Here is a 26,916-nt window from a genome sequence, read left to right as displayed (position 1 = left end):
TTTTTAAGCTATTAGGTTCACAACGCTCTAATCTGCATATAGATAAACATTTGAAATACATGAATAGAGCACTACATGCTTCTGATTTATCTATTTTTTGCCATGTTCTTGTTCAGAAAGAGCGGGATACCTGCAAAGTCATTGAATATTTGCAGTCTGTTGATGCTACATTAGACTATTTTAGAGTAATGGCCGGACCCATCTCAGCATATATTTTCTAGAAGGAAAAAGGAGATTTTGTGTATTCATCTATATAAGATTTCTTTATCATGCCAATTAAAAACATGAACCCAGAAATTGCATTAATTATTGCTCAAAATAACATGACAAGGTAATTTATACCTAATAGAAAAAAAAAAAGTTTCCTAGATTAATCCTAGTTACTACTGCAAACCTGAGAGGAAACAATTTCCGGGGTTAGAAATAAACATTAATATTGATTAAAGGTTCAACTATTATCTTTTAACTGGGCCCTCACTGTGTTTTTAAGAGATGGCCAAAAGTTTGAGATATACATAAGGCTTAATAGTAAATTTGGAGTGGAGAGGTTTGGGAGAAAAGACTCGATTCATTTTTGGATCATTCAGGAAACAAATGGGAATAAACAAAAACACTCTTAGGTATTTCCCCTGGGTAATGCCAAACACGATTGGGGTGTGAAGGGAAGCAAGGCAAAACCTTGGAGGACTTTACTCCCCCAAAATTAAAAGTTGCCTGATAGATTTAGAGCTATTTAAATAGCTCTAAATCTATCAGGCAACTTCACTCAGAACTTAGTTTCTGTGGAAGCAGATATCACAATCCAGATCAATGATCACAACTACAGGCCACACTGCATTTGACAACCATCAATAAAATGGAATATGTCATATTTTTCCTACAACCCATACACAATAGGCCTTATTTAAAGTAATAACTAATCATGGAATAATTATGGATAACTTTAAAAGCTTTCTGAATTGCTGAGGTGTGTATATCTATATAAGAAAAGACTCTTTGACATGGATTGACTGACAATCAGCTTTTGAAGATCACGGCACGATTTGCAGATGCAATCTGCGTGGATTTAGAAGTCATTTTGACCAGATTCAAGATCATCGGCGAATTGAAGCGATCAGTAGGGGTGTTTTTAGGTGTAGATTTTAATTTTAGAGGGGAGAGGTAAAAGTGTGTGAAAGGTCAGATTTGAGTGTTTATGGCCACTACAGTCGAACCTGCGTCGATGGATAACTTTCCATCGCCCAGCATCATGTGATCACCTGACTGTCATTGTGCTGTAGTGCACTTGGATCAATTTCAACTATATTCACCTGAATTTGCGCGTGACTACATTATTGGAGTGTAGTGGGATGATTCAAATTGAAACTGGACCTATTATACCTGGATATGAAGGGGACTTGTTTGGTTTCTAAAGTCCCTGGACATGATATTTGTTGGAATTTGGTGCTGTATACATAAAGATGAATATTCTTTATAACCCCAAACTCCCGTAATAGAAATGGCCATGATGGTTTCATTTCTCATGTTCCCACCAGGTCAAGTCCTTAGCCGACTCAATCGATGACGCCCTCACCTGCCGCGCAGGCCGCGATGACTCCCAGGAGGGCAGCAGGGAGGGGGGACCCATCAGTGAAGACTTTGGAGAGTGCATGTGGAGCAGCAGCAGCAACCCATCCTCCCAAAGAGGCTTGGGAGAGAGAGGCAGAGGAGCTGGGGGAGGACTCAGCATGCACGGTGACAGTACTGCCACCTCTTACAGCGACGTCACTCTTTACATGGATGACGGGATGCCATCTTCCCCGCTGTCCCTCGACCGGGCACCCAGCAGCACAGATACAGAGTACTGGGGCCCCGGCGTTGGTGTTGGAGGCCGTGAGGACAGCAGGGATACCGAAGGAGGGGGCAGCAGCAACAGCCGGCGCAGCACCCCATGCACAGAGTGCAGAGACTACCGACTCAGGGGGGCCCACCTGCCTCTTCTCACCATCGAACCACCCAGTGACAGCTCAGTAGACATGAGCGATCGTTCAGACCGAGGCTCCCTGAGCAGACAGTTGGTCTATGAGCAAGAACCCGGGGTGGGTTCAGGCTCCCCACAGGGAACCCTCAAACACTCCCCGAACTCAGGCACCCACCCGTCCTCCGCGGCAGCTGCCCAGGGTCAGACCAGGCCCCCCGGCAGATCCATACCAACACATATCCCACACCAGGTGGCAGCCCACCACCACCATCACCACCATCCGATCCACCACCACCAGTATCCTGACACACCCTCATCCTCTTCCTCCCCCCAGCAGCCACCCACCACCCCTCTGTCATCTTCCTCCTCGACAGCCCTTCCGCCCGGTGCCCTCGAGCAGCCGTGTTGCTCGGACGGAGATAACGACTCCCTCAACTCCACCACTAATTCCAACGAGACGGTCAACTGCAGCTCTGGCTCCTCGTCTCAGGACAGCCTGCAGGAGCCTCTTCCTCCTCTGGGCAAGCAGACGTATCAGAGGGAGAGCCGCCATAGCTGGGACTCTCCCCCCTTCAACAGCGATGTGGTGCAGAGACGTCAGTACCGCATTGGTCTCAATCTCTTCAACAAGTAAGTTGCAGTTCCACCGAGAGAAGTACTTTCATGTCTATAAATGTACAGTAAAAAAAAAAGGTTCATCACATTTTTGCTTCAACTATAGGAAACCAGAAAAAGGGATCCAGTACCTGATAGAAAGAGGTTTCGTATCGGACACTCCTGTTGGGATTGCCCGCTTCCTCTTGGAAAGAAAGGGCCTCAGCCGGCAGATGATAGGCGAGTTTCTTGGGAACCGACAGAAACAGTTCAACAAAGATGTTTTGGAGTAAGTGGTTGAAATAAACATATGCGATCGGCTGTGTAATAGCATTTGCCTTCTAACACATTTCTTCTGTTTTTACTTTGTAAGTCTTGCTGGGATGTTTCAGATCCTCAAACAAATTTCAATGTCAGACAAAGTAAATCAAACAAAAGTTGTTGTTGTTTTTTTTTAGGTAATTGTCCAATTTACCTAGTTAAAAAAGCAATCAAGATCAAACTGGGCCTTTGTTTAAAAAAAAAATGCCATATAAACCAAATAAGTAGTTGTTCCTCCCTTGGCAGTCACAGTAGCCATGAAGATTTTGTGATAAATGGCAGTGAGTGTTTTACGTCACTGTTGAGGAATTGTGGCTCGCGTATCTCAGCAGAATTGATTTAATTCAGAGGAATTGGAGAGTTTTCAAGCATGAATGGCCTGTTTAAGGTCATGCTACAGCATGCTAATTGGATTTATGTCCGGACTTTGATTTAGTGACTCCAGATACTTCCTTTTTTAATTATTAATTTTTGAGACAATCTGTATGATGTTTGTTTTTTTTATGCCGGATAAAATGGGACACGCACCTTCCAGACTGTTGTCTCATCAGTCCAGAGAATTCTTTCTAAAACATCTTTGGGATCACCAACGTGTTTGTTTTTTTTTTGTTTTTCTTTTTGGTAAACTGTAGTTTTCTTAAAACATAAAGGCCATGTTTGCTGGGATCTTTTTTAATGGTAACATCATGAACACTGGCTTTAACCGAGAAGTGTAGCCTGCAGTGCTTTATGGGGTTTACTTGGTTCTTCTCCATTTGTGGATGTTAGCTCTCACCATGGTTCGCTGAACTCCCAGAGGATTAAAAAAGGCCCTTTCCAGACTGGGAGGTCTTGAATAGGTCCAGATAGGTGGTCAGTGCCATGGATTGCTTTTTTTATTAAAAAAATGAGGACATTGTATTCCTGCTTTATGTCATTTTTAAATCAGTTTGATAATCTAATACCTTCAAGCGTGACAAAAAGCCAAAGCGGAGGAAATCTGTATACGTGCCCAGAAGCTACAGAGGAAGCTTTTGAAGCAATGGGATTGTTAAGACCTTTACTCAACCCACCCCCATACACAGAAGATGTGATAGGAATTATGTAACGCTGATACTCGAGCTCAAGCATGCTTGGTGTGAACGAAATTGAGCTACAACCTCCGAGTTGTGTGTGTGTGCTTTTACAGCTGTGTGGTGGATGAGATGGACTTCTCTGGGATGGACATCGACGATGCTTTGAGGAAATTCCAGGCGCAAATTAAAGTTCAAGGCGAAGCCCAAAAGGTGGAGAGACTTATCGAGGCTTTCAGGTTTGTATATGACAAATATCTGAAGAGGAATGTATTCCCGGGGCTTTGCCCAGCAAACAGCTGTATGTGGACCCCACGAGGACTTTGTTAAAGGTGAATGGGCACTAAATTAGCTTCTTATGAGACCCACTTTGGTGGACTAAATTCAACCCTTATTTGGAAGGCCAGTTAGACACTATATGGAAGTCCTAGCTGTCTCTAAAATAGATATTGACAAATGTTGAATATGAGTAAAACATCTAGGACCTATTGCTTCATGCTTACTCAGTATGAGGGATTGCTGCAAAGCAATGGACAATGCAGACGACTGTCCACTGTGGCTCTACGCTCTTTCATGAGGAGTGAATGCTGCTTGTCAAGACTCAATGCAATCTGCTGGGTTTCCTTAGACAAGAAACCTTTTGACCGATCTGTCTGATTTGATAGAATTTGACTTCGTAAAGTGTCTTGAGATGACGTGTTGTGAACTGCCGCTATATATATTAGATTTAATTGAATTTACCTATATTGGTCCCCTTTATTTGCCCCAAGAGCTGTCCTACATCAAACCTATAGGTAATTGATATAAGGCCCACATGTGTCCAAGAACAAAAACCATTGTGGGGCCCACTCTTGATCAGATTATGTACTCTTATGGGGCCCCATATTTGGCCAGATGTTGACTGGATCTAAGATATTAGGTTTCAACTACTTTCTTTTGTTTTCAGTCAGAGGTACTGTGTGTGCAATCCGACCCTGGTTCGGCAATTCCAGAACCCCGACACCATCTTCATTTTGGCGTTTGCCATAATCCTCCTCAACACGGATATGTACAGCCCCAACATCAAAGCGGAGAGGAAGATGAAACTAGACGATTTCATCAAGAATTTGAGAGGTGCTGACTCACTTGCAAACAGCAACACTTTATAAAACACAAGAGTTTCGACATACACGTAATCCTTGCTGCTGGCCTCTTAACAGTGTTAAGGCTTATGGTTTTTACTAGTACAAGGTTTTCTTGGGTGTTCTTTCAATGCCTGTAAGTCTTGTGTAGGAGTGTATTTGGTAGAATCTTTTTTTTTTTTTTTTTTGGTGCTATTATTTTCTGAAAAAAACTTATCATCCAACCCAAGGTGTGGACAATGGTCAGGATATACCGCGGGACCTATTGGTTGGGATCTACCAGAGAATACAGAAATGGGAGTTACGGACCAATGATGACCATGTATCGCAGGTGCAGGCAGTGGAAAGGGTCATCGTTGGCAAGAAGCCTGTGAGTGTCTAGAACTGTTCAAAGCATGACACGATTATTTTTAAAATGTTTCATTTTCTGTAAGATTCCATTGGTCTTGCTATAACGGTTTTGCCCTCGTAGGTGCTGTCCCTTCCCCATCGCCGTCTGGTGTGTTGCTGTCAGCTCTACGAGGTGCCTGACCCCAACAGACCTCAGAGGACAGGAGTTCACCAACGAGAGGTCTTTCTCTTTAATGACCTGCTGGTGGTAAGGCTGACTTTAAGACTGCTGTGATACAGAAGTTGAAGTAATTGATTAAGCGCTGTAAATATATATACACGTCTGTTTGTTGTTCACCAGGTAACCAAAATCTTCCAAAAGAAGAAAACCTCAGTCACGTATAGTTTCAGACAATCTTTCCCTCTGGTTGACATGCAGGTCCACATGTTTCAGAACTCATGTGAGAAACGTTTTTTTTCTTACTTTAGCATCTTACAGTTGATCCTAATTGTCCTGATTGATTGTAACGGCGACGTCCGTGTTTCCAACTAGATTACCCTCACGGCATCCGCCTGACCTCGGCCAGCCTGGGCGGAGAGAGGAAGGTTCTTATTGTCTTTATGGCACCCAGTCAGCAAGACCGCACCCGCTTCGTCAGCGACCTCAGGGAGAGCATTGCTGAAGTGCAAGAGATGGAGAAATACAGAGTGGAGTGTAAGTGCCCCATCTGCTGGTCATTTCTATAAATTAAACTGTAGTTGTTCATGACCAGAGCCATTATTCTACATGTTTCTGAGAATGAGAGTATGAAAACTTAATGAGATGTTTCATGCTGTTGCTATGCAGTTTATGCTTCTGTGTTTTGTCTCTCTCTCCAATTCAAAATCCCTTGGTGTTTCTGTGCAAATTTGCAGCGGAACTGGAGAAGCAGAAAGGTGTGATGAGGCCCAGCTTACTGACCGGCACCATGGTTGGTGGAGGCGTAGGTGTGAAGAGCGATGTTGTGAATGGCACCTTGGGAAGGACGAGTTTTGATGACAACTGCTCAGTGGGTGAGGGTCTCAAGCGCACGGCGCTCAGCTCATCTCTCAGGGACCTCTCGGACACAGGTGAGGCAACTTTACCACTGAGACGGGGGTCACTGCCGTTTCTTTACTATCAGCTCCGCTGATTTGGGTTGGCTGATCTTGCTCTCCCTTTCTACTGCTAAATCTTTTTCCTGTGTCTCGCTGAAATCTTGTCACAACTCATCCGGTACCTTGCAAAAACATTCTTACCCCTCGACCTTTTCCTATTTTGTCAAGCTACAGCTACAAACTCTGTAGTTTATTTGGATTGTATATGATAGACCAATCCAAAGTAGGTCAAATTAGATATGTTTTTTTTTTTTTTTTTTACTTTTTACACAAAGAAGAATCTGAAGTGTGGCATGAAAGTTGTACTCAGCCCCATTTACTCAGATAACCCTGAAAAACCATACATCCACCTTCACAAATTGACAAAACTGAACAGCTCATAGAGCACAGATCAATCCATTGTCCAAAATGGAAAAAAAACTAGGCCTATGGTAAAACTACAAATATAACATGACATGGTCATCAACATAAACTGACAGCCGGCTAATGATAGCAGTGAAACAGGCCTATGGTTGTAGTAACTATAAAGGAGTTAAACAGGAGAATCCCTGTGCATCATAGCTTACATTTTGCATCTAAAATTAAGCTGTTATGCTGTGAATGATGTTAAATCTCAGTTGATTATACCATCATCAACTGATGATATAATTTTATTGTATTATTCTGGTTCTTTTACTCCTTTTTATTTTCCGATCATGTTTGAAGTCATCTAAGTAAATGACAGAGCGACAATAAGAAGGCCATGCCATCTAGGGGACAAAGCAAACTTGTCATCCATCTGACTGATCTTGAGCCATTTTGTGAAGAAGAATTGACAAAAGTTTCAGTTTCTAAATGTGTTATGCTGACATACCACAAAAGACTAGCCCTTTTATTACTTTATGTTGGTCTATCACATACAATCTCAATAAGAAGCATTGAGGTTTATGGTTTTAAAGTGACTAAATGTGAAAATTTGACAGAGTAAAAATACTTTTGCAAGGCCCTGGATTCTTGTAAAAAAAAAAAAAAGTAAGTAAAATCTATCCTTTACGCTTTGCTAACCTGATTCTTCCTGGTGGGGTGCAGGGAAACGTGGTCGCAGGAACAGTGTTGGTTCTCTGGACAGTACAATGGAAGTAAGTCTATAAAAGATTAGTCAAAGGACTTACGTTCTCCCCTAACTGGTGCCCCGTCTTTCTGAGTGCATGTGCATATAGAGTTAACACGCATGTGTGATTTCTCAACTGACACCCTTTGCATGGCTTTTTGCAGTTATTTCTGCCCCAGCATGTTTGGTGTGCCGATGTAAGTAGGAGCAGGGATTGTAATTCTCCAGTGTGTTTTTTAAAACCTGATGAGTTTTTATGTTCCCAGGGCTCCATCATTAGCAGCCCGCAGCCTCACCAGCGCTACCCAGTGCCAGGTGTGATGCCCGGCTGCTATGGAACAGAAGACTTCCGGCCTCACCGCCCCATCCTGAGCCCCGGAACGGGGGTGGGGGGTGGGCCGGGGCAGCAAATTACCACTGCTGGGACAGGAGTTGGGGGAGTCTCCAGCAGTGTAGAGAGAGCGGGAGTGGGGGGCGGCCCTGGGGGGAGCAGCAGCAGCAACAACAACAGCAGCAGCAACAACAGCGGCTCCTTCCTGGGTTCACTCTTCGGCAGCAAACGCGCCAAACCACCAGGGCCCCTTATTCCACCGGGGCCACCCTACCCCGCACCTGTACCCCCACCGACTACTGGAGGACCCCCTCCTCACTCCCCTTCATCCCTATGCCAGCTGGAGGGGGGGGCTTCCAAGATTCAGGCACTACACGCACAGTTCTGTCACGTGGGCTCCATACAGCCTCCGCCACCGTACTACCATCACCATCGCTTCCACGTCCAACCCGCGCCCCCTCCTTTGCAAGGCGTGCCCCCGCATACTCTACAGAGAGGCCCACTGCCCTGTCGTCCTCCGGTTGGTCCACCGCACGTCCAGCACCCGCAGCTGGCCCATCTCTCCCAGCTCTCCCAGCATGGGCTTCAGGGTCGCTACACCAACATGGTGGTAGGATGTCCCCCCCCTCTTTCTCCTCTCTCCCAACACTGCCAGAGCCAGCAATTCGCCCTCTACCACGTGCAGCCTACACAATCTGCCAGAGGGGTCGGCGGCCCAGGTTCCAAACCCCCACTAACGTTGTCTCTTTCCCAACCCCACCCTCACGCACACTCCCAAACCCACCCCAGGCACGCCCAAACGCCGCACCCAACCAGCCATTCTACCCATCAAGCACACTTTATATTCGGCACGCTGCCCCACAACCTTCCGTCCGCCTCCGTCAGTGCGCATCACGCAGCCTCCGCCGGCCCCGTATCTGCCCCAGTACCCTCCTCTCTCCTCCATCCCCCCTCCCCCACCACACTCCCCTTTACCCCCCCCTTCGTCCCCCCTTACCCCTCTTACACCTCTCTCCCCTCACCCCCCCCAGCACCCAGGGCAGCCTCAGCAGGGGCCGCAGGTGACAGGGGCTGGATCAACAGGTACGGTGGGCAGCTCCAAATCCAAGCCTATCAACCGGATAAGTACCGTAGTGTGAGCCGGACGTGGAGCTCCAGGGGTCACCGGTTGGAGGACAGGTGCGAGGAGGTGGGCAGGTCGCGGACTCGAAGCAAATCCGCCCGGACAGAAAGCAACAGCAGCAGCACTGGCGACAAGAGGAAACGCAGGCTGCTCCGTCTCTGTTACTTTCACCTCCGCTTCCCACATATGTAGGTGGAGCTGGTGAGCACAGCTAGAGGTAAACAGCTTGTGCCCACAAACCTGAAGAGAAACAAAAAAAAAAAAAAAAACTGCACACACAACACGAGTCCGCATTACTACTTTTGCAACACACAATCAAAAAAGTCTATAGCCATATAATTTAAGAAGAAATTAAATCTATATCTGAGTATAATGCTTAAGTTTTACTTGTTTAAAGTCATGAAGTATGTATGAGAATATTTTCATGTACAGTACCAAGATGTTATAATGTGACACTGGAGAGTTTATGTATCCACTGGCTGACACTGGGTTTGTAAATAGAGACTAAAGCGCCAAAAGCATTCCAGTTGTAGTTTTGCATTGAAAGGATAAAAAAAAAAAAAAGTTGCAAAAAAAATCTCCCTTGACTTTGCAATAATTTACCTGGCTTCATGATGTCTCCATCCCTTAATGCTGGTTACACTTTGCCATTTAGGCGTCTTGTTTTATTCTAAAGATGACCTCAGACAAGTTGCTCTCTCTTAAACTTCTAAAACAATCAAAGTTTTTTTCTTTTTTAATGGTGTTCTGCCTTTCCGGTCTTACTCACATCAGCAGGAGTCACAGGGCTTGTTAACGCTTTCTGCGTCGGGTTTGAAAGTCGAAGGAGCGATGCAAACAATGTTTCTTGAATGTTTCTGAAGCTTCTTGCCGTTTTATTGATATTATGTTATACCTGCTCTACCTGAGTATAATGAATATTGTCCAATCATTGTTTTGATCAGTGATAAATTATATCAGCAAATGTTTGTACGTGGTTATACGAAGTATGTGCACATACAGATTCTCTCGTTTCGCCATAACCACTGGAGGGTATTCTGATATGTGAAGTTTGTGGGTTTTTTTGTTGTGTTTTTTTATATTATCATATTTTTCTTTCAGTTATCAATGTTTAGTATTTCTTTGTGTTAAAACAATTAATTAACTTGAGATTTCTCCAAACAGTATCAACTTTTTAGATGACATCACTAAAATAAATAAAATAGAGGGATTATATTTAATTAATTTATTCTATGAGTTTTTCTATATTGACGAGATGCCTAAATGTGGTAGAGGAAATTGAATTATCAATAATCGAGCAGGGCACCAATGGTTCAGGTCAGAGTTTTGCAAGCTGTAATTCTATGTCTGAAAGTCAAATTAACATGGGACTTTTAATCATGCATTGTATCCATTTTATTCCAGTGTGGAATGATTATACAGCATAACATTTAAAATATCTCAAATAACAAAAAGTAGGTGCAAAAGCTTGAATGTATTGCCGATTTTATCTGAGCCACACAGAGCCAGAATTGGGTATACAGTTTTATATATTTGCATACATCCTAACTAATCCTTACCTAATTGTCCCTTACCAAGTTGCACTTCTAGTGGATGTTTTTTTGTTTCTGGCATAATCTTGGCAGATATATGTGACCATGTGAGATATGTGTGGGTAGATTTGGTAGAGCTAGTCTAAACTGGCTCTTTTCCTGCCACAGACTTGGTTTATTTAGTAGTTGGCTTAATTTTCAATAGGTTTGAAACCTAAAGGTCGCCTGCATTATCTATTTTTAAAACTACATCCGTGAATGTTTGGGTTCTCTGTGCTAAAAGCTACGTATTTGTAGATAGCTCTCCATCTTCATTGCTTTAACTACTTTGTGCAAGGAGACGCTTCTACTGGCAGTAAACTCTACCACCACCACCATGTTTGGCAGTCAGGACAGTTTACTGGGTTCTGAAAGCCTCACCTTTATTCCACCAAACAAGATTTATGTCACTTTGGCCAAACAGCCCAGTCTTGGTCTTGTCAGACCATAAAACATGTCTCCAGAAGATAATTGGCTTGTACATGTTTTTGCAGCTGAAGATTTCAGTCGCGCTTCTATATGTCCGTATTGGAGTAGATTCCAGTTCATGATGGGCTTGAGGCTCAGTGGTTCCATGGTTGTCCCTGAAGATCCCAACCCATTTTCTTTCACCTGAGGCAGGAAATTTAGGTCAAGTGGTAGAAAATGGTTTTCCAACAACTCTGGGTTCATTCCACGGTTAAAGAATATACATGTCAGGTTAAGTGGTAAACTGCCCCTAGGAGTGAGTGTGACTACCACACCTCTGTCCAAATCACCGCTGCAGATAGGTGGATGGGTATTCCAACAGCGCTAGCATTGCAAACACACATCAGTACTATCTGACCAGAATAGGCAATGCTTCAAGAATGTCCTCAACCTTGACTGTTTAAAACCCATGCACTCTTTTCAAAACCCGGTTCTGTGCCAAGTTACTTAAATCAGTTCTGTCAAAAAGAGCGGTCCGATAACCAACCAGAATTATGATAAAAGCTTGTTGATTGCTACAAAAAGCACGTGGCCAAGCTGCAACTTGATGAGGACCATTTAATCAAATGTTAGTATGGATGTATGCATAGAATTTCTTGCCTGTTTTTGTCATCTTTACCCTGTGTAGGTTGAAGAAACGACAATATGAATTAGACTCCTATACCCAATTTATGCTTGAAATTATTCAAGATGTATACGCCATTATCATTTCACCCTGCAAATAGAATGGCTCAAATAAACAGTCAGAAGCCTAAAGTTAATATAGTACTTCGGCTCTGGATGACTGCATGTAAACCTCTGACTGAAACGGTGACTATTTCCTTGCAGTCATCTAATTTTGGTCATCACCTCTTTTTCTTTGTTGAAGGAAGCGCGCTTTTGCATTAAGCTTTGTGGTTTTGCACATGTGACGTCTTCAGTCAGAACTGGCCTCCCTCTTCTCTCACTTTGAAAATGATCTTATTATATTTTCTGCTGCCCCTGCTTGTTGCTTCTTGTGAGAAATCACTACAATAGTTAGGAATGTAAATTAGCCTGCAGGTACATACTGTACTTCTCATGTTTTGTTTTTGAGTATTAATTTTCTTGTGGGCTAAGTGTAAGTATTACCCCTTTTTTGCTGCTGCGTTTCCCAAGATAAAATTGAGCACTGATGTAGTTAATCTTCAGTGCCATCTATTACCTTAAGAAAAGAACATAGTTTTTTAAATCCTAGCGGACAAGATTAGAACGTCTATTTAATAACTTGGTTAAAGAAAAGAAGACAGAATTCAAGAAGACTCTAATGTTTAAAAAGATGGTTTGGAGTGTATTAAGAATGTTAAATGAATTATTTTCTAAGTATGTGTCAGCTTCTCTTTTTATTGTGTCCTTTTTAACTATTCTTGCATGGATATATCTGCACTTATTGAATAGATTGTACTGTATAAACATTAATGTACATATTAAACTATACATAGGCTTCTTTAAATTATGGGATGAACTGGTCCCATTCTGTATTCAGGTGCGTGCATGTGAGTGCCAATAGGTATGCACATTTAAAGCAAAGACAGGGACAGGAAATATTGTCCAAAAGGAATATTATTGACCTCTTCTTTTCTTATTGTTTCATACCGGCGCAGCGAGAATGAGTTACAGCGATCATAAATTCAAGGCCTGAGAAAAGTTAATATGTCAGTGCACTTATTGATATTATTTTTGAACATGATTTCCTTTTTTTTGTGTATGTATTACATGTACTGGAAGAATAGAGAACTGAGATGTGAATATTTATTGCTTCTGATAAATTAAAGTGTCCTTGCAGTGAAGTAAAAACTGTGTGTGGGTGTGATTTATTTGATATTAAAGCAGACTTCCAGAACTCAACAGCTCAGGAAAAGTGACGTTAAATAATTTAATTGTTTGGAGGGTTATAATGTATTTCAATAAAATGTTTTGTTGACCCGATGCATGAAACCTGATTATATATCCGATTTAATTAATTTCAGACAAATGTCTGTAGACATGCTTTATTTATTTGTTTGGTAACAATTATCAAATGTAAACTGCCAAAAAAATCTAAATTCCTCATTTCCTGTGCTTATTAATAAACAATTTGTTTCTAGCATGTCATTTCAATGTGTTTTTAAGTAAGCTATCCACCCAGTGGTTATTTTATATGGTTTAATTTTCTGTTTTTTCTTCATAACTAATATAGGTTAAGTTTTTAAAATGTATAAAATGTTGCCAGAAGGGTTAAAAACTAACAGCAAAAATATGACGGTATGTAATGAATAAATAAGTAACTTAGAAAAAGTATATTTAATAATACTGTTTCTAATAAGTTCAATAAATATTGACATTAGATGAACAAAATGTTTTATCTTACTATACTTTAATAAATAATTGATTAGATGTTAATTATATATATATATATATATATATATATATATATATATATATATATATATATATATATATATATATATATGAATGACATTATTTGTGTGTTTATTTAATAATTTCACAGATCTTGTATTGCAGTGTGCCATATTTCAAAATGGTCATTTGTGGCTAATCAACCCAAACCTCCAAAAGCGGCACATTAGGCTAAAGTGTACATCACTTCAATTTCAGACCAACCACCTGCAATTATAGTAGTGCGAGCCCCACCCAGGGATCAACAGCTTCGGAGGCATCAATAATGGGCATGTGGAAACACATTTATTTGGCCCTAAATAAATTGGATATTTAATTGGGTGACTAATTACGCATGTCAGATTCCTGCTTTGGTTTTTAACACAACTGATCATCAGAGAAAAGCATACAACCACCTGCTTCATCCAACATGAGTCTTTGTATGACATTTGATAAGATGCTGTAGACCCACAGTTACCTAGGCAACAAACTTTTCAAGCTTAGTCCCACATAACTGGGGCAAGTAAAGAAAATAATGTTGCGCCTGGCAGTATGCCACGGATCAGAAAAACGCTGAGGACTTGAAGAGGACCTAGCCTTGAATGCTCAACAGTATCTAGATCCCTGCCACATGCATTGTTGAGCTATCAGCGGGTACACCCTGGAAAGGTTGCAAGTCCATCACAGTGCAACATGCGAAGCGCCATGCATGACATCTAGCGCTTTGGGGTCGTCAGACTAAGTTAAAGCGCTGTACAAGTACAAGCCATTTATCATTTACCATAACTATATAGATCAATTAGTCTAACAAGAATATTGTTTGGGCTGTAGGACGAAGCTGGAGTATCTGGGGAGCGACTGGGGCACAGGCTGATCACCTAACCTCCATGTAGAAAAACCCTGTTCAAGATTTCAAGATTTCAATCCAACACTTTCTTTCTGTAAGGCAACAGTGCTAACAGCTGTTGTACCATGCAGCACTTTATCATATATTCATTTTCAAAAATATATAATAAAATGGCTACTATACAATTCAATGGACAGATTAAATTAATTACATTCTGATTCAGACCTGGTTATAATAGTGTGGTCAAATTCAGTGAATAACATCAACTGGAAAAAAGTCCTCTACTTAAGGAACCCCAGCTGACGTATTGAGCTATCGCCTTTGCAGCAAACCCCACCATGCATGCGGCGACAGTGGAAAGGAACAACTCCCTTTCAAAAGTGAGAACCTTCCTGCAGATCCAGGATAAATAGCCAACTATAGCACCCAATGGTTATTTAGGGGACAGAGCAGACGCACACAATTTTGTTCTTGTTGTTTTTACATTATTATCATCATCGTCATCATCACCATCATCATCATCAGCATCATATTAGTAGTACAGTAGTCGTCGTATTTTATGATTAACAGTTTTGTGAAATAATTTTTTTTTCACATAATTCTGTCAGACAAATGGTCATGACATTGTTTTCAATTATAACACATTCTTCTTATTATTATTATTATTAATATTATAATTATTATGATAATTATTATTATTACGTTCTGGTGTGTGTGTGTGTGTGTGTGTGTGTGTGTCTTCACCCGTTTGTTTGTGAAAAGCTATGAATGCTGGGTTATTCACCAATTTAGCAAAAGCATCAAACAAGAACAGCTGAGTTCACTTCCTTTTACTGTTATACAACACACGCAGCTCATAATAGTTCTGTGGCAGTTTTTTTGTGGTGGTGGTTGGGGGGGGGGGTAAACTCGTGTATTCTGTTATACTGACAAATAAAACTTTCGCAAAAGAACATTAAATAACTTTGACCTACTTCCTCTCGCAACTGTGCCAGCGTTGTAATTACATGACCTGTTTGGCGTACGTGCGGCACTACTTTCAGGAAGAAAACGTGGGAGGCGGCGTGCGCAGCTCCGAGGTTGTGCTGCGGTCGTGAGAAAAAGCTAAGATGGCGTCTCGTTAAGACGCGAAGGATGGCCTGAAGAGAGTGATGGTGTTGATCGGGAAATGATTTATCACGACAGTAATTGAGAAAAGTTTGTGGGTTTTTCGTTTGGTTGTTGAGACGAACACCAGCCTCTCCCGTGTTTAAGCCCGCGTGGTCGGCGGAGCGGTGTGTATGGAGAACTGGAGCTGAGAACGGGCAACTTTTGCTAGCCAACAGAACAGGACCGAGCACAGCTGGTTAGCTAACCAACCAGTCATCCCAACAACAGAGGAAGGAGTGCGGCCACAGTCCTTATCACACCCCGGGACATCGAGGTGTCTTCGGGTCAGTCACAGGAACGCAGCTAGACACTTTACCGCAACGGAATGGATACATAACTGGGGTTTTGTTTATAAAAAAAAAAAAAAAAAAAAAAAAGACTATGATTGAATATTGGCTTGACGTTCTTAGCGTTTGTGTGGTTACAGGTTAGCAGGTCTGCGGTTTACATTGTTGACTTCAGTCAACGTTAGCAAACGGATGCTAGTTATCTCCACCAGAGGGACGCAGTGGGACGGTGGTGCTAGGAAAATTTTGGAGGCCTTGATGCTAACCCAAGCTTGTTGGTGGTGTCATAGCCTCTCGTTGCTGAAGAAAGGACGTGAACACGGGTCACGTTTTTTTTTTTTTCCTTTCTTTCTGTAGGAGGCAGATCAATGACATTTAGCTACCCGTTTACAGCTAATGTAGTTTGGAGGCGTTTGTTTTTGTTTTCTCTTCCCTCCACACTTCCTGTTAACGAGCTGTCGCTAATGGTAAGGCTTGGTGGTGTTTTTTTTTTTTTTTTTTTTTTTTTTTTTTACGTCAGTTCTCACAAGTTTACTCGCTAACGGGGTGATGTGAAGAAAATTGTCTACGTCGTGTGTCGTGTTTAGCTTAATGTTGGCGTTAAAACGTTGTGATTGAGCAAAGGGAATATAAAAAGGAAGCCCTGCCCACTCAATGAGTGGCGATGATGCTTTTCTGGCCTTTTTAATGCATGAGGTTCCACTGACTGAACGCCATTGTTTGCCTGAAGGCCCGTGGAAGAAAAAAAATAATCTGATTGACTGTCACTGAAATCCCATAATTAAATGGAGTATATTTTAGGATCTTTTTTTATAAATGTCGACACAAAGTGGATCTGCACATACTTGCAATGTTATTGTTGCCGTTTACTCACTTTTACCCACAAATGCTGTCATCTGCCAACGAGATTTGCTTTTATTTTTTTATTTTTTTGACTAAAGGTTTCAGGTTTTTGTTTGTGTTTCTGCAGTATTTACTCAGATGATTGGTCACATATTGTTAGCACTACTGACCTGTCTTCTGCTTGGATTAGCTAAGGGTTTGTTGTGCTCAGCTTGGCCATGCAGCCTAAGAAATTCAACCCACAAGATGATTTAGGTGATGCATATGAGCACCTACAGAAAGACGGACATTACCAGAATTAGATGGGGACCCACAGATGTCGATATGAACATGGAATATGGCTGGTAGAAGTTTCCATGTGGTAGATAAGGAACAACAGCACTGTTATGCAAATTGTTGCTGTCAGCTCAGGTAACTGTCATTACGCAGTTAGATAATGTTTGAAATTGACCTAAAGAGATGTAACTTGAACCCCCGCTGGCCCTGCATGTACTGGGGTTTGGTGTTTTGTTGTGTCTGGTGTTGGGGGAGGGGATTTCCTGGACAAAAAGAAAAAAACACCCTGGGTTTTTTTCCATCAAGAGTTATAGAAACTAAAATTTATTGAATTAGGAACAGTCTGTCTTCAAATAGCTGGTTATAAAATGAGGAAGTAATGATTATGCATGACCTAACATATGAGGGTCATGCATTAAAATCTGGTTTGCTTTTTGAAATGGTTGATTTGGAAATTCTCCCTTTATTTTGCTAACGTGACCTTTTTTTAAAAAAATTATTCTACTGTATTTGTGTTGTCGTCCTGTCATCGAGAAGATTCGCTGAGACCTGACAGGTTCTAAAAAAAAACTAGTTGGTTTCATAGTATTATAAAATCCTGGACCCTATAAATAGCTGCACATATTCCACAAACAAAAGTATTCAATTCAATTTTCAATTCAATTTTATTTATATAGCGCCACATTATATAGTGAAACATGTCATCTCGAGGCACTTTACAAAGTCAAATTCAATCATATTATACTGATTGGTCAAAAATTTCCTATATAAGGAAGCCAGTTGAGTGCTTCAAAGTCCCGACAAGCAGCATATTGACAGCATTGTGGCCGATTTGTTTGCACGTGAAGTTGTTTAACTTGTTTCACTTTGCGCTCCTCGTCTGATCAGGGACATGGAAGTGGAAGAGTTCATCCCTCCTCCGGAGTGTCCAGTTTTTGAGCCGACATGGGAGGAGTTCCAGGATCCCCTGGGCTACATCGCCAAGATACGTCCAATTGCGGAGAAGTCTGGAATTTGTAAAATCCGACCCCCACCAGTGAGTACCTGCTCATTTCTAAGTTATGTTGCAGAAACAGGATGTTTCACATATTTTCTTTTTCTTTTTTTTTGGAGTTACCACCTTGAAAATTCTTGAGGGCGATTATAGTTTTTTTTTTTTTGTCTTCCTCCATTTACATGATAAAACTGACAAAAACAAATGTCATACAGTTGTTAATTTTATTTTAAACCAGCTAATATTAACAATCAGCTTCAGATTGCAGTTTCAAGGGTACTCTTGTTTTGTCACAGCGAGAACATTGTTTTTTTTTTTGTTTTTTTTTTTTAGTTAAATGGGGAACAGAAGAAAAAAAAATACTGACCACCGCTGCCTTGTATGGACATTATTTTATGTAAATTTAGATGCTGTGCATGTGGTGATTGATTTGTAATTACTTTTATGTGGATACGTAGTTCTCCGTGTGAACAAACACACATACAGCAGTGGCAGCTCGCCAGCTGGAGATCAGACGTGGGTTTTCAGATACAGAAAGAGACACACACCGCTGTTTTATTCCCGCTCACAGTGAGAAGGCGACAGAATTTCAAAGGCCAGATCAGCTAATTTAGACATTCAGAACTACCAGTACATCAAAAGTTGAAAATGCACCCCTTGTTGTCGGCACCCAGTCTTACAACATTACCAGCCGCTCTCTGCCAGGGATGGAGTGGCAATGTATGCGCTTCACGTGATCTCAAGGCCTGGCTGCTGAATCCACTAATCAATTGATATATGCATGCATATATTGGCCAATACAGGGACAAATCTAGGATTATGTACTTAATTTAAAACAATTAAATACATTCATAGATATTTAAAGGGGAGCCCTCTGAATGTTTATTTTATTTTTTTGCAATAAGCCAACTAGAAAGGAAATTTTGTAACCGATAGATCCAAATTTCATTTATAGTAAGATGTCGCGTTTAAGGCTACTTTCACTTGCCTGAGAGCTGTATTTAAACAGGAATTAGGCTCAATCCTAGCTCTATGATGGGCTCTCTATTCCGTTTCAGTTTTTGTTTTGTTCATAATAAGGCCAGATAACTTTACTGTTCACAAGCTAACGTTTCAATGCCTCTGTTCCCAATCAGGACTGGCAGCCACCATTTTCAGTGGAGTTGGAAAACTTTCACTTCACTCCTCGCATCCAGAGGCTAAATGAGCTGGAGGTAAGGTTTTTTTTTTCTCGCTCTAAAATTCATCCTGCAATTGAAATGACTAAACTTTCCACACAAGTTTTGAAGCAGACCACTATTATCATTTAAGCTCTGAGACAATTTCTAGCATGAAATCAGGTTTTCAGTCAAGGAATTTTCTGATTGTTATCCTACAACCCTAAATGTTTTAGAAGTTTGACCTGAAAGGAAGTGAAGTGCCTTGATTTGGGATCAATTTGTTCTGATTTTTAGGCTGAGACCAGAGTGAAGCTCAATTATTTGGATCGCATTGCCAGATTTTGGGAAATTCAAGGATCTTCTTTAAAAATCCCACATATTGAAAGGCGCATTCTTGATCTGTACAGCTTGTCAAAGGTGAGCAAAGGTCAAATGGTATTTATTTTATTCAACATTCGTTCAGGAAGATTAGCTGCTTGTTTCTTTGATTTTTTTCCCCCAGATTTAAACTGTATTTATTCTTCTTTTTTTTTTTTTTTTTTCAGATCGTGGCAGAGGAAGGAGGCTTTGAGCTGATCTGTAAGGAACGGCGATGGGCTCGTATAGCGCAAAGGCTCGGCTACCCTACAGGGAAGAACCTCGGGTCTTTGCTGCGGTCCCATTACGAGAGGATTGTCTATCCCTTCGAAATGTTCCAGTCTGGCGCTACATTTACGGTATTGACCTGAAGTTGTATTTTGACAAATTCTTCTTTTTAATTACATTTCTATCAATTGATGGTATATAAATGATATGTAAAAAAAAAAAAAAAAAATTGTTGTGTTGATAACAAATAACTGCTGTTTGACTAAATTTACTTTTTTTTTTTGGTTTAATTTCAAGCATTGCAAGCCAAAGCATTATGATGGTGAAGATGTGGACAAAGAGTACAAGCCTCACTCCATCCCATTGCGGCAGTCTGTGCCGCCGTCTAAAATGAGCAGTTATGGACGCAGAGCCAACCGGTGCCAGCCTGATGTGAGTCAGAGTACCTGCTGTTACTTGTTTTGTTTTTTACACCTACATACCTCTGGGACCATTAACCCGTTGGAGGAAAACAATTTTTAACATTGGCGTTTACAATCCAGCTACACCTCGCTGTAATTGGTTATGGTTGTTTGATATAAATTTAGCGTCTGCCCTGAACAGCTCAGAGGAAATTATTTCATTGCTTTAACAGAAGTGGTTTCACCGCAGGACACAAGTCAAACATTCAAATCCATGTTTATGTTTAGATCATATGTTTTGTTTTTACCTCACGAATTACAGTTTTTACATATATTTAAACAAATATTAAAGTTTTGCAAAACTTGTTTTTTTATGCACTTATCAATCACAGAGGAATCTTTATATTTGCATTTTTTTGTGATTGGGTTGAGTTTAGCAACTTTTGGTAATGATCAAATAGCTGAGTAAATTTACAGGCGTCTCTAATAAGAAAAATAAAATCTCAATAGAACAGCATAGATGACCTTTTACAGTGCCTTTCACAAGCTCCCAAACACGCTGAGCTTTTTTCCATTTTTTTTTCACATTACCACCAGAAAGTTGAGGGTTTTTTTAAATTTGTTTTTTTTATTCAAGACTTTCTTATAAACCAAAACATTGTGTATAACTGTAAAGGAGAAGGAAAACGACTTTTTACAAATAAAACTGGTGTCATGCCTTTGTATTCAGGCAATTTTACTGATACCCTTTAATAAAATCCAGTGCAGCCATTTGCCTTCAGCAGTCACCTAATTGGTAAACAGAGTTTCACCCGTCTGTAGCGTAATGTCAGTATAAACCTGCCTGTTTAGGCAAGGCCTTTGTTTTTTCAGTTTTTTGTTTATGTCGAAATTAGTGAATAGATTTATAAAGAACAAGGAACATGACAGATCAGGGATGAAGTTGTGGAGAAGTTTAAAATAGTTTTAGGATATTGTTGTTGCGGCTAAGCTAAGCCTTTAACATATCTGAGAGCACATTTTAATCCCTCTTCTGACAATGGAAAGCATACGGAAAAGTAGAAAGAAGAAAGCAATTATTACTCCCCAGTAAGGTTTACCATGTCGGGGACGCAGCCAACGTTTGGAAGAAGGTGCCCAGGTTAGCTGAGACAGAAATTTAACTTTCTTTGTTTACCTGCAAAGTGCACTGATGGGAAAACTGATACTTTTCCCCATCCATGTTGAAAAAAAAAATAAAATACTGCCCAAGCATGATGCTGCCACCACCACGCTCCACAGCAGGGATGGTATAGTGAGGGAAGCTGGTTAGATTTGCTCTGAAGATGCCTTCAGCTCAATGCAGTTACAGCCCTGCTGTAATCACAGCAAAGCGTGGGTCTACAAAAGATTGGCTGCAGAGGGGTAATTACAAATCCACACCCCTCTTTTCAGACTTCTGTAAAAAAAAAAAAAAAAAAAAAAACAAGACAAAAACATGTAATTTTCCTTCTGCTTCACTTTTATCAATTATTATTCCCAGTCTATCACATAAAATTCTGGTAAAATATGTTAAGGTTTGTGCTGCCAGGTCGATGGTCTGCCAGAAAAAAAAAAACAGGTCTTAATAGTGGAACCTCCTGTGAATGAACATCCATTACGAAGCTTCATAAACGAAAACAGTCATGACTTCAGCTTGTTTGCTTCATCAGAATTGATCACGCTGTTACATCGGCCACTAAAGCCACTCATGCCTTCGTGTTGCATGATGGCGGAGTGGATGTGCTGTTCGTGAAGCCCGGGGTCTCAGTGTAGCACAATGCCAAGCATGCTGTCCATGTGTGCAGCTCAGGTAAAGTATTTGTGTCAACATGGACAGCACATGTTGTGGCATTATGTTGATTTATCCCATCTGAGGAAGGAAATCACAGGTGTTTTTTTTTTTTTTTTTTTTGTGCGTGTGTGTGTAAGCTGATCATTTTTATCATGATTTTAAATGAGTATGTCTGCAGCTCATCGTAACACCAATTGGCTTTCAAGTTGTTCCCGACCTGGTTAGAGGTGGAATCGGGAGAGGTCCGACGACGATTCCTGATTAAACAAATCTTACTAGACTCACTTAAACCCTTTTTAACCGTTGTCTCCTTTTTCTTCTTGGTTTTTATCATCAGTAAATGTATTAAGATTTTACAGAAAAACACCACAAACAAGAGCACGGGTGGGAAAAAATAGCTCAGCTCTTGATATCTATCTGGTTTTCCAATGATCAGCTTGGTCCCTATGTAAGTGTTGGCCCTTTAGCCCAACTCTTTAAAAATAGGCAAATTTAAAGCTTTAATGTATATCTTACTGACGGAGTAAGTTGGGGATTAAAACTGCTATTTTGATCAACTTTTTTTCCAATACAACTTTACACCACAATATTGAATACTGTACTTGCTCTTTGGTTTTATTAGCTGTAAACATAAAGGCCTCTTGTAGCTTTTTAACCCATCACTGGATGGTTGATCATCACCCAGATAAATAAATGATGCAGCTTTAGGAAGTAAAAGGCAACATTCTGCACATCAGGTACATTTCCTACAACTCAGACAGTGTGGGCTGCGATGATTGCTGTAATTCAGTCTTTAGCAGCAAACGGTGCAGCAGCAGCAGATGCATGGTTGTGTCCAGGAAATGTTACAGTGCACTCGGAGCGCATTCCAGCTTGCTTGCTTGCTTTCCATCCTGTCATGTCGCTGTGCTTAATTCTGCTTTGTGCTCCTGGGGTATTTAGTTCTGCGCTTGCATTCTCATGCTTTTTTTCTTTTGATGCTTTTTCACCAAAGTAAGATGGTTATTTTACAAGCTGTATGATGTGAAAATCAGTTTTAATCTATGATTTCTATTACGAATAGCCTTTGTTTGACAATACATCTGGTTGTTACATTTCTTTTTGTTACATGCATACTAATTCTCGCCCATTGGATGAAATCCTTTCCATTTACGCCAATGACAATTTTATTTTTTTCACTCTTTGTATTTTAGGCATACTGAATTAAAAATAAGATATGCAATATGAAAAAACCACCCCCCCAAAAAAAACAATGTCCATGGGTTTTGCACTCTAGGTAAAAATCAATACATCTGGTTGAGCTTGAACACAAAATATTCATAGTTGTGATGATATCCAGACTTTTTCACACACGGAGGAATTCTGCTCTCAGTTGTGTGTTGCAGCCATTTTGTTTAGCATAGATAGCCTGGATTTAGACACAATTGTCTCTGCAATACAACGGCCCACGCAAGAAATAAGAACATAATCAAAATGTTATTTAAATAACTAAACATCAAAAAGTCAAACTCATATGGATTTATTCAAAGTATATCAAGACTTTTGGTTTTGTTTTAGTTCATTTTAACGATTGTTATGGAAATTAACACCAAAGAGTCAACAGACAAGACTTGCTGCCTTGACTGTCATAGTAGCTGTTGCGCCTTAGCAATGACAAAAGGTTATTTCTAATGAAGCTGGATGAACAGGGGGTTATTTCCAAGCATATTGACGGAAAGTTGAGTGGAAGGAAAAAATGTGGTAGGAAAATGTGCACAGGGATACCCTGGGGCTACGACCTTGTTACCGGGACTGGGGAGAAAATGTTGCTTAGTGGTCCAAAGTCTTTTCAGATAAGATAAGATAGATGAAAGTTTAGAAATCAAGGTCCCAGATTCTGAATATAGAGGCAAAAAAAGAATCCATGTGGCTTGAAGTCCAGCTTGGAGCGCCCTCATTCTGTGGTGATTTGGGGAGCCTTGTCATTTGCAGGTGCTGGTCCACTGGGTTTTATGAAGGCCAAAGTCAGTGCTGCCGTTTACCAGAAAAAGTTAAAAGCACTTCATGCTTCCCTCTGATGCCAAGTTTTAGGTAGAAGTCGGTTTCATTTTGCAGCTGGTCGTGGCTTCTACCCGCAGTGCCAAAAGTACCACTTCCTGCTTTAAAGCTATAGTTGGTAATCCTGTTCAGAAACACTTTTTATTATACTTCCGCCATGAACGTAGTCAATACATTATGTATTCAAACAAAGGAGGTTACCAAATCAATCTCTGTGGGAGCTGCAGGCCAGTAAAAACTGACCAATCACTGCTTTTCGCACCAAAGGTGACCAAAGTCATAGTTTTGTTTTTGTTCTCACCTTCTCTCTCCCTCAAGTTCCAGGGTTATCACCCTATCTATTGGTTGTCCCACATCCCAGTCATTCTGACACGCTCACGTAACGCCAGTGTGCGTGCTCATTCCTTGTTAGTTTCCACTTGCTGGCACTTCTAGTGTTTATGTATCCGGTTAGCTTAGCGGTTAGCTTAGCTGTTAGCCATTCATTGTAGCTCCACTGCTCTCACTGTATACTTTGAAAATGGCTGAGAGTCGCATGAAGCGAACCGTGTAAAAGTTTGAGTAGAAGAGGAAGGCATCATTAGAAAGGAATAAGACCAGAGTAGATTGGGGAGGTTTTTTTTTTCACACGATCCCCCTGAGGAGCAGAAGAGGAGGTAAGACAGTCTTGCACATGTGCAGTTAATAAAAAAAAGACTTGGGGAAACTAATGGGAAAATCGGCGACCCTAGCTTTATTTACCATAGTATCGATGTGCTGCATTTGCCAGCAAAGTGACCTGAACCTAACTCTGTAGAGGTTTTGTCAAGAGGAAGATGCAGGACAGCAGAGGGAGCAGTGGAGTCCAGCTGGAGGCTGTTCTAACCAGCAACCAGAGAACACCTATGCAGGGTCGCAGGCTGGTCACCTCCATGCCACGCTTTGGATTTGATGCAAAAGGAGCCATAATCATGTAAATTACATGAAATATGTGCTGAATATGTCCCTACACTACAAAAAGGAAATAAAAGTACAATTTTCTAGAAATTAGTGTATTTTTCTTTGATTTGAGCAGCTAAATAAGACTATTTGCCAATGGGATGAGTATTTTTACCCCTAAAATAAGATAATTAGATATCCTGCACTTGAAATAGGTGTCTTAGTCTTATTTACCTGCTCAAATCAAGGAAAAATGCACAAATTTCAAGACAATTTTACTTACTTTCAGTTCCCTTTTTGCAGTGTATGTTTGAAATGAATCCATATGAGTTTATCTTTTTGAATTGAATCACTTAAATGCATTAACATTTGATGAAGTTGAATTTAAATTTTTGATAAATTGAAATTATTTAAATGCGCCTCTATTGCATCCTTAGTTTCATTTTAAAGTTGTCTCCCCCTTTCTAGTTCAGGGAAGTTTTCCTTAACCCTAAGATAATTTTCCCACTGATCCGTAGCCATGTTGATACACCGGGATTGCAGAGGCCTTAATATTGTGACAAGGCAAAATTAAGATATGTCACTGTTTATCTAGCTGTCATCAGAGAGCTGATGGTGTGTGATTAAAATCTCTCCATACAAGTTGACATCTCTTAAATTGGGTCTTTGTCCTGACCCTAAACCTAGTTTATTCATTTTTTTTTTCTTTGCCAAGAAATCAGTTAAATAAAAAAAATGTCAGCTGGACTGAACAGGTTTAAAGGGCTGGATGCAGCACATTAGTTTGCATAAACTTCTAGATTACTTTTTGATCCTGCCATATTGTTTTAACTTGAAGTGTGCATTAACAAGTTGTAAGCATTTAGTAGCATAACTGAGAGAATGCACAAAATAAGATTTTTTGTCTTAAAAGCTGCCTCATTTAAAAAATATGCGGACGCAGCTGCTTATTCGCCTCTTAGTATTTTTGGCAGCAAATTTTAAAATCGCTGCCTTGAAGAGATATTCAATTGCCTCAAATGGTATGAAATTGATATTCGGGACAGCTAATCCTATCTTGGCAAACAAAAGCCGATCTTCTGCGATCTTGAAACATGTTTTATCTGCCAAGACTGCAAATGGAACAGACAAAAAAAAAAAAAAAAAGACTTTAAATGAGGCAACTCTCTCCAGAACATTATGTTAAAGGAATATAATGTGCAGATGTTCAGAGATGTTTTTGTTCTGGCTCATCTTTTCAGACTTTATTCCCAACCACTTTCCATTTTCCTTGTCTTAGTTTATTGTTGCTGTTGTTGTCTTCCCTTGCAGGGTCCAGAGGATCTGGCCCCCCATCCTCTCACCACTGGCTCTCAACTCATCTCTGCGGTACTGCCCCTTGAGCATAAGAGCTCACTTTCCGCCCCCCCCCCTCCTCCTCCTCTTTGCTGTCCCCTAACCACCACACCTCGTATAAAGTTGTCTGTCTCACTACTTTTTTATTTTTTTATTTTTCTTTCTTGTTTTTCTGGAAATACTAAAACATTTTCATTAACATGCGATCACACTGCTATGCTGTCCCCAAGGCTGCGCTGCCTCTTTAAGGACAACCAGTTGCAAAAGCAATAATTATTAAATTATTGCTTCAGTTGTTGTCAGATTCACCTGGGCTGTTTCTACTCTATTATGGGTTTTATAGTGTGAGGGTATATTGTGGTCCTTTCAGGGTTTTTTTTATTTTTATTTTTTTTATGTTTGCCCTGTTTTTGACGTTAGCAGCTGATCCGGTATCCTTTTGTCAAGATAAACCTGTATGCTTATAAAACAAGCTTTTGACAAGTGAACTCCTCCAGGGTATTTTTATTTTTTTTTACATGTTTTGTTCTTTCACCCATATTTTCTCTTTCCTGCTGCTTGCCTTTCAATGCGTACTTGCTGAGCTGTCCGTGTCCTAATTTTCTCCGCTTCCTTTGATTTGGCGTGCTCTGTAATCACTCCGAAGGCTAACAGCTTGGCTGCATGCGTTCTCATTTGAGTGCACTTACTTAGACCTATTAAAAATCTTTTGATTAAATACGATGTGCCATTTGTGACTAAAAATAGTCAAATAATTAATGTTCAGGACTTATTTA

The 26,916-nt window shown here is 40.6% G+C and overlaps 2 protein-coding genes across 4 annotated transcripts in view; both read left to right on the top strand.

Annotated features, from left to right (window-relative positions):
• Positions 1-9,623, top strand: part of iqsec2b (IQ motif and Sec7 domain ArfGEF 2b) — a 37,837-nt gene extending 28,214 nt beyond the window's left edge. The window contains 13 exon segments of the mRNA XM_036140815.1: positions 1,536-2,128; positions 2,130-2,178; positions 2,295-2,590; positions 2,682-2,843; positions 4,044-4,166; positions 4,874-5,040; positions 5,279-5,418; positions 5,521-5,646; positions 5,740-5,839; positions 5,932-6,093; positions 6,294-6,488; positions 7,584-7,633; positions 7,872-9,623. Of these exon segments, the coding sequence (XP_035996708.1) occupies positions 1,536-2,128; positions 2,130-2,178; positions 2,295-2,590; positions 2,682-2,843; positions 4,044-4,166; positions 4,874-5,040; positions 5,279-5,418; positions 5,521-5,646; positions 5,740-5,839; positions 5,932-6,093; positions 6,294-6,488; positions 7,584-7,633; positions 7,872-9,251 (3,543 nt within the window). The 3' untranslated portion in view covers positions 9,252-9,623.
• Positions 9,624-15,420: 5,797 nt separating this feature from the next.
• The window catches only part of kdm5c (lysine (K)-specific demethylase 5C), a 31,715-nt gene continuing 20,219 nt past the window's right edge, over positions 15,421-26,916 (top strand). The window contains exons 1-7 of one of the 3 annotated variants that reach the window (XM_012875490.3): positions 15,421-15,775; positions 17,786-17,933; positions 19,028-19,105; positions 19,346-19,468; positions 19,597-19,767; positions 19,934-20,068; positions 26,117-26,173. In XM_012875490.3, the coding sequence (XP_012730944.2) occupies positions 17,790-17,933; positions 19,028-19,105; positions 19,346-19,468; positions 19,597-19,767; positions 19,934-20,068; positions 26,117-26,173 (708 nt within the window). In that variant the 5' untranslated portion in view covers positions 15,421-15,775; positions 17,786-17,789. Of the gene's footprint in view, positions 15,776-15,894; positions 16,246-17,785; positions 17,934-19,027; positions 19,106-19,345; positions 19,469-19,596; positions 19,768-19,933; positions 20,069-26,116; positions 26,174-26,916 lie in introns of those variants that run through there. The other 2 variants (XM_036140781.1, XM_012875492.3) reach the window with 2 other exon arrangements.

Source organism: Fundulus heteroclitus, chromosome 1 (genome assembly GCF_011125445.2).
Source record: "Fundulus heteroclitus isolate FHET01 chromosome 1, MU-UCD_Fhet_4.1, whole genome shotgun sequence".
Taxonomy (NCBI): Eukaryota; Metazoa; Chordata; class Actinopteri; order Cyprinodontiformes; family Fundulidae; genus Fundulus; species Fundulus heteroclitus.
Note: the sequence above shows the minus strand (reverse complement) of the source record. Positions and strands in the feature narration are given on the sequence as shown.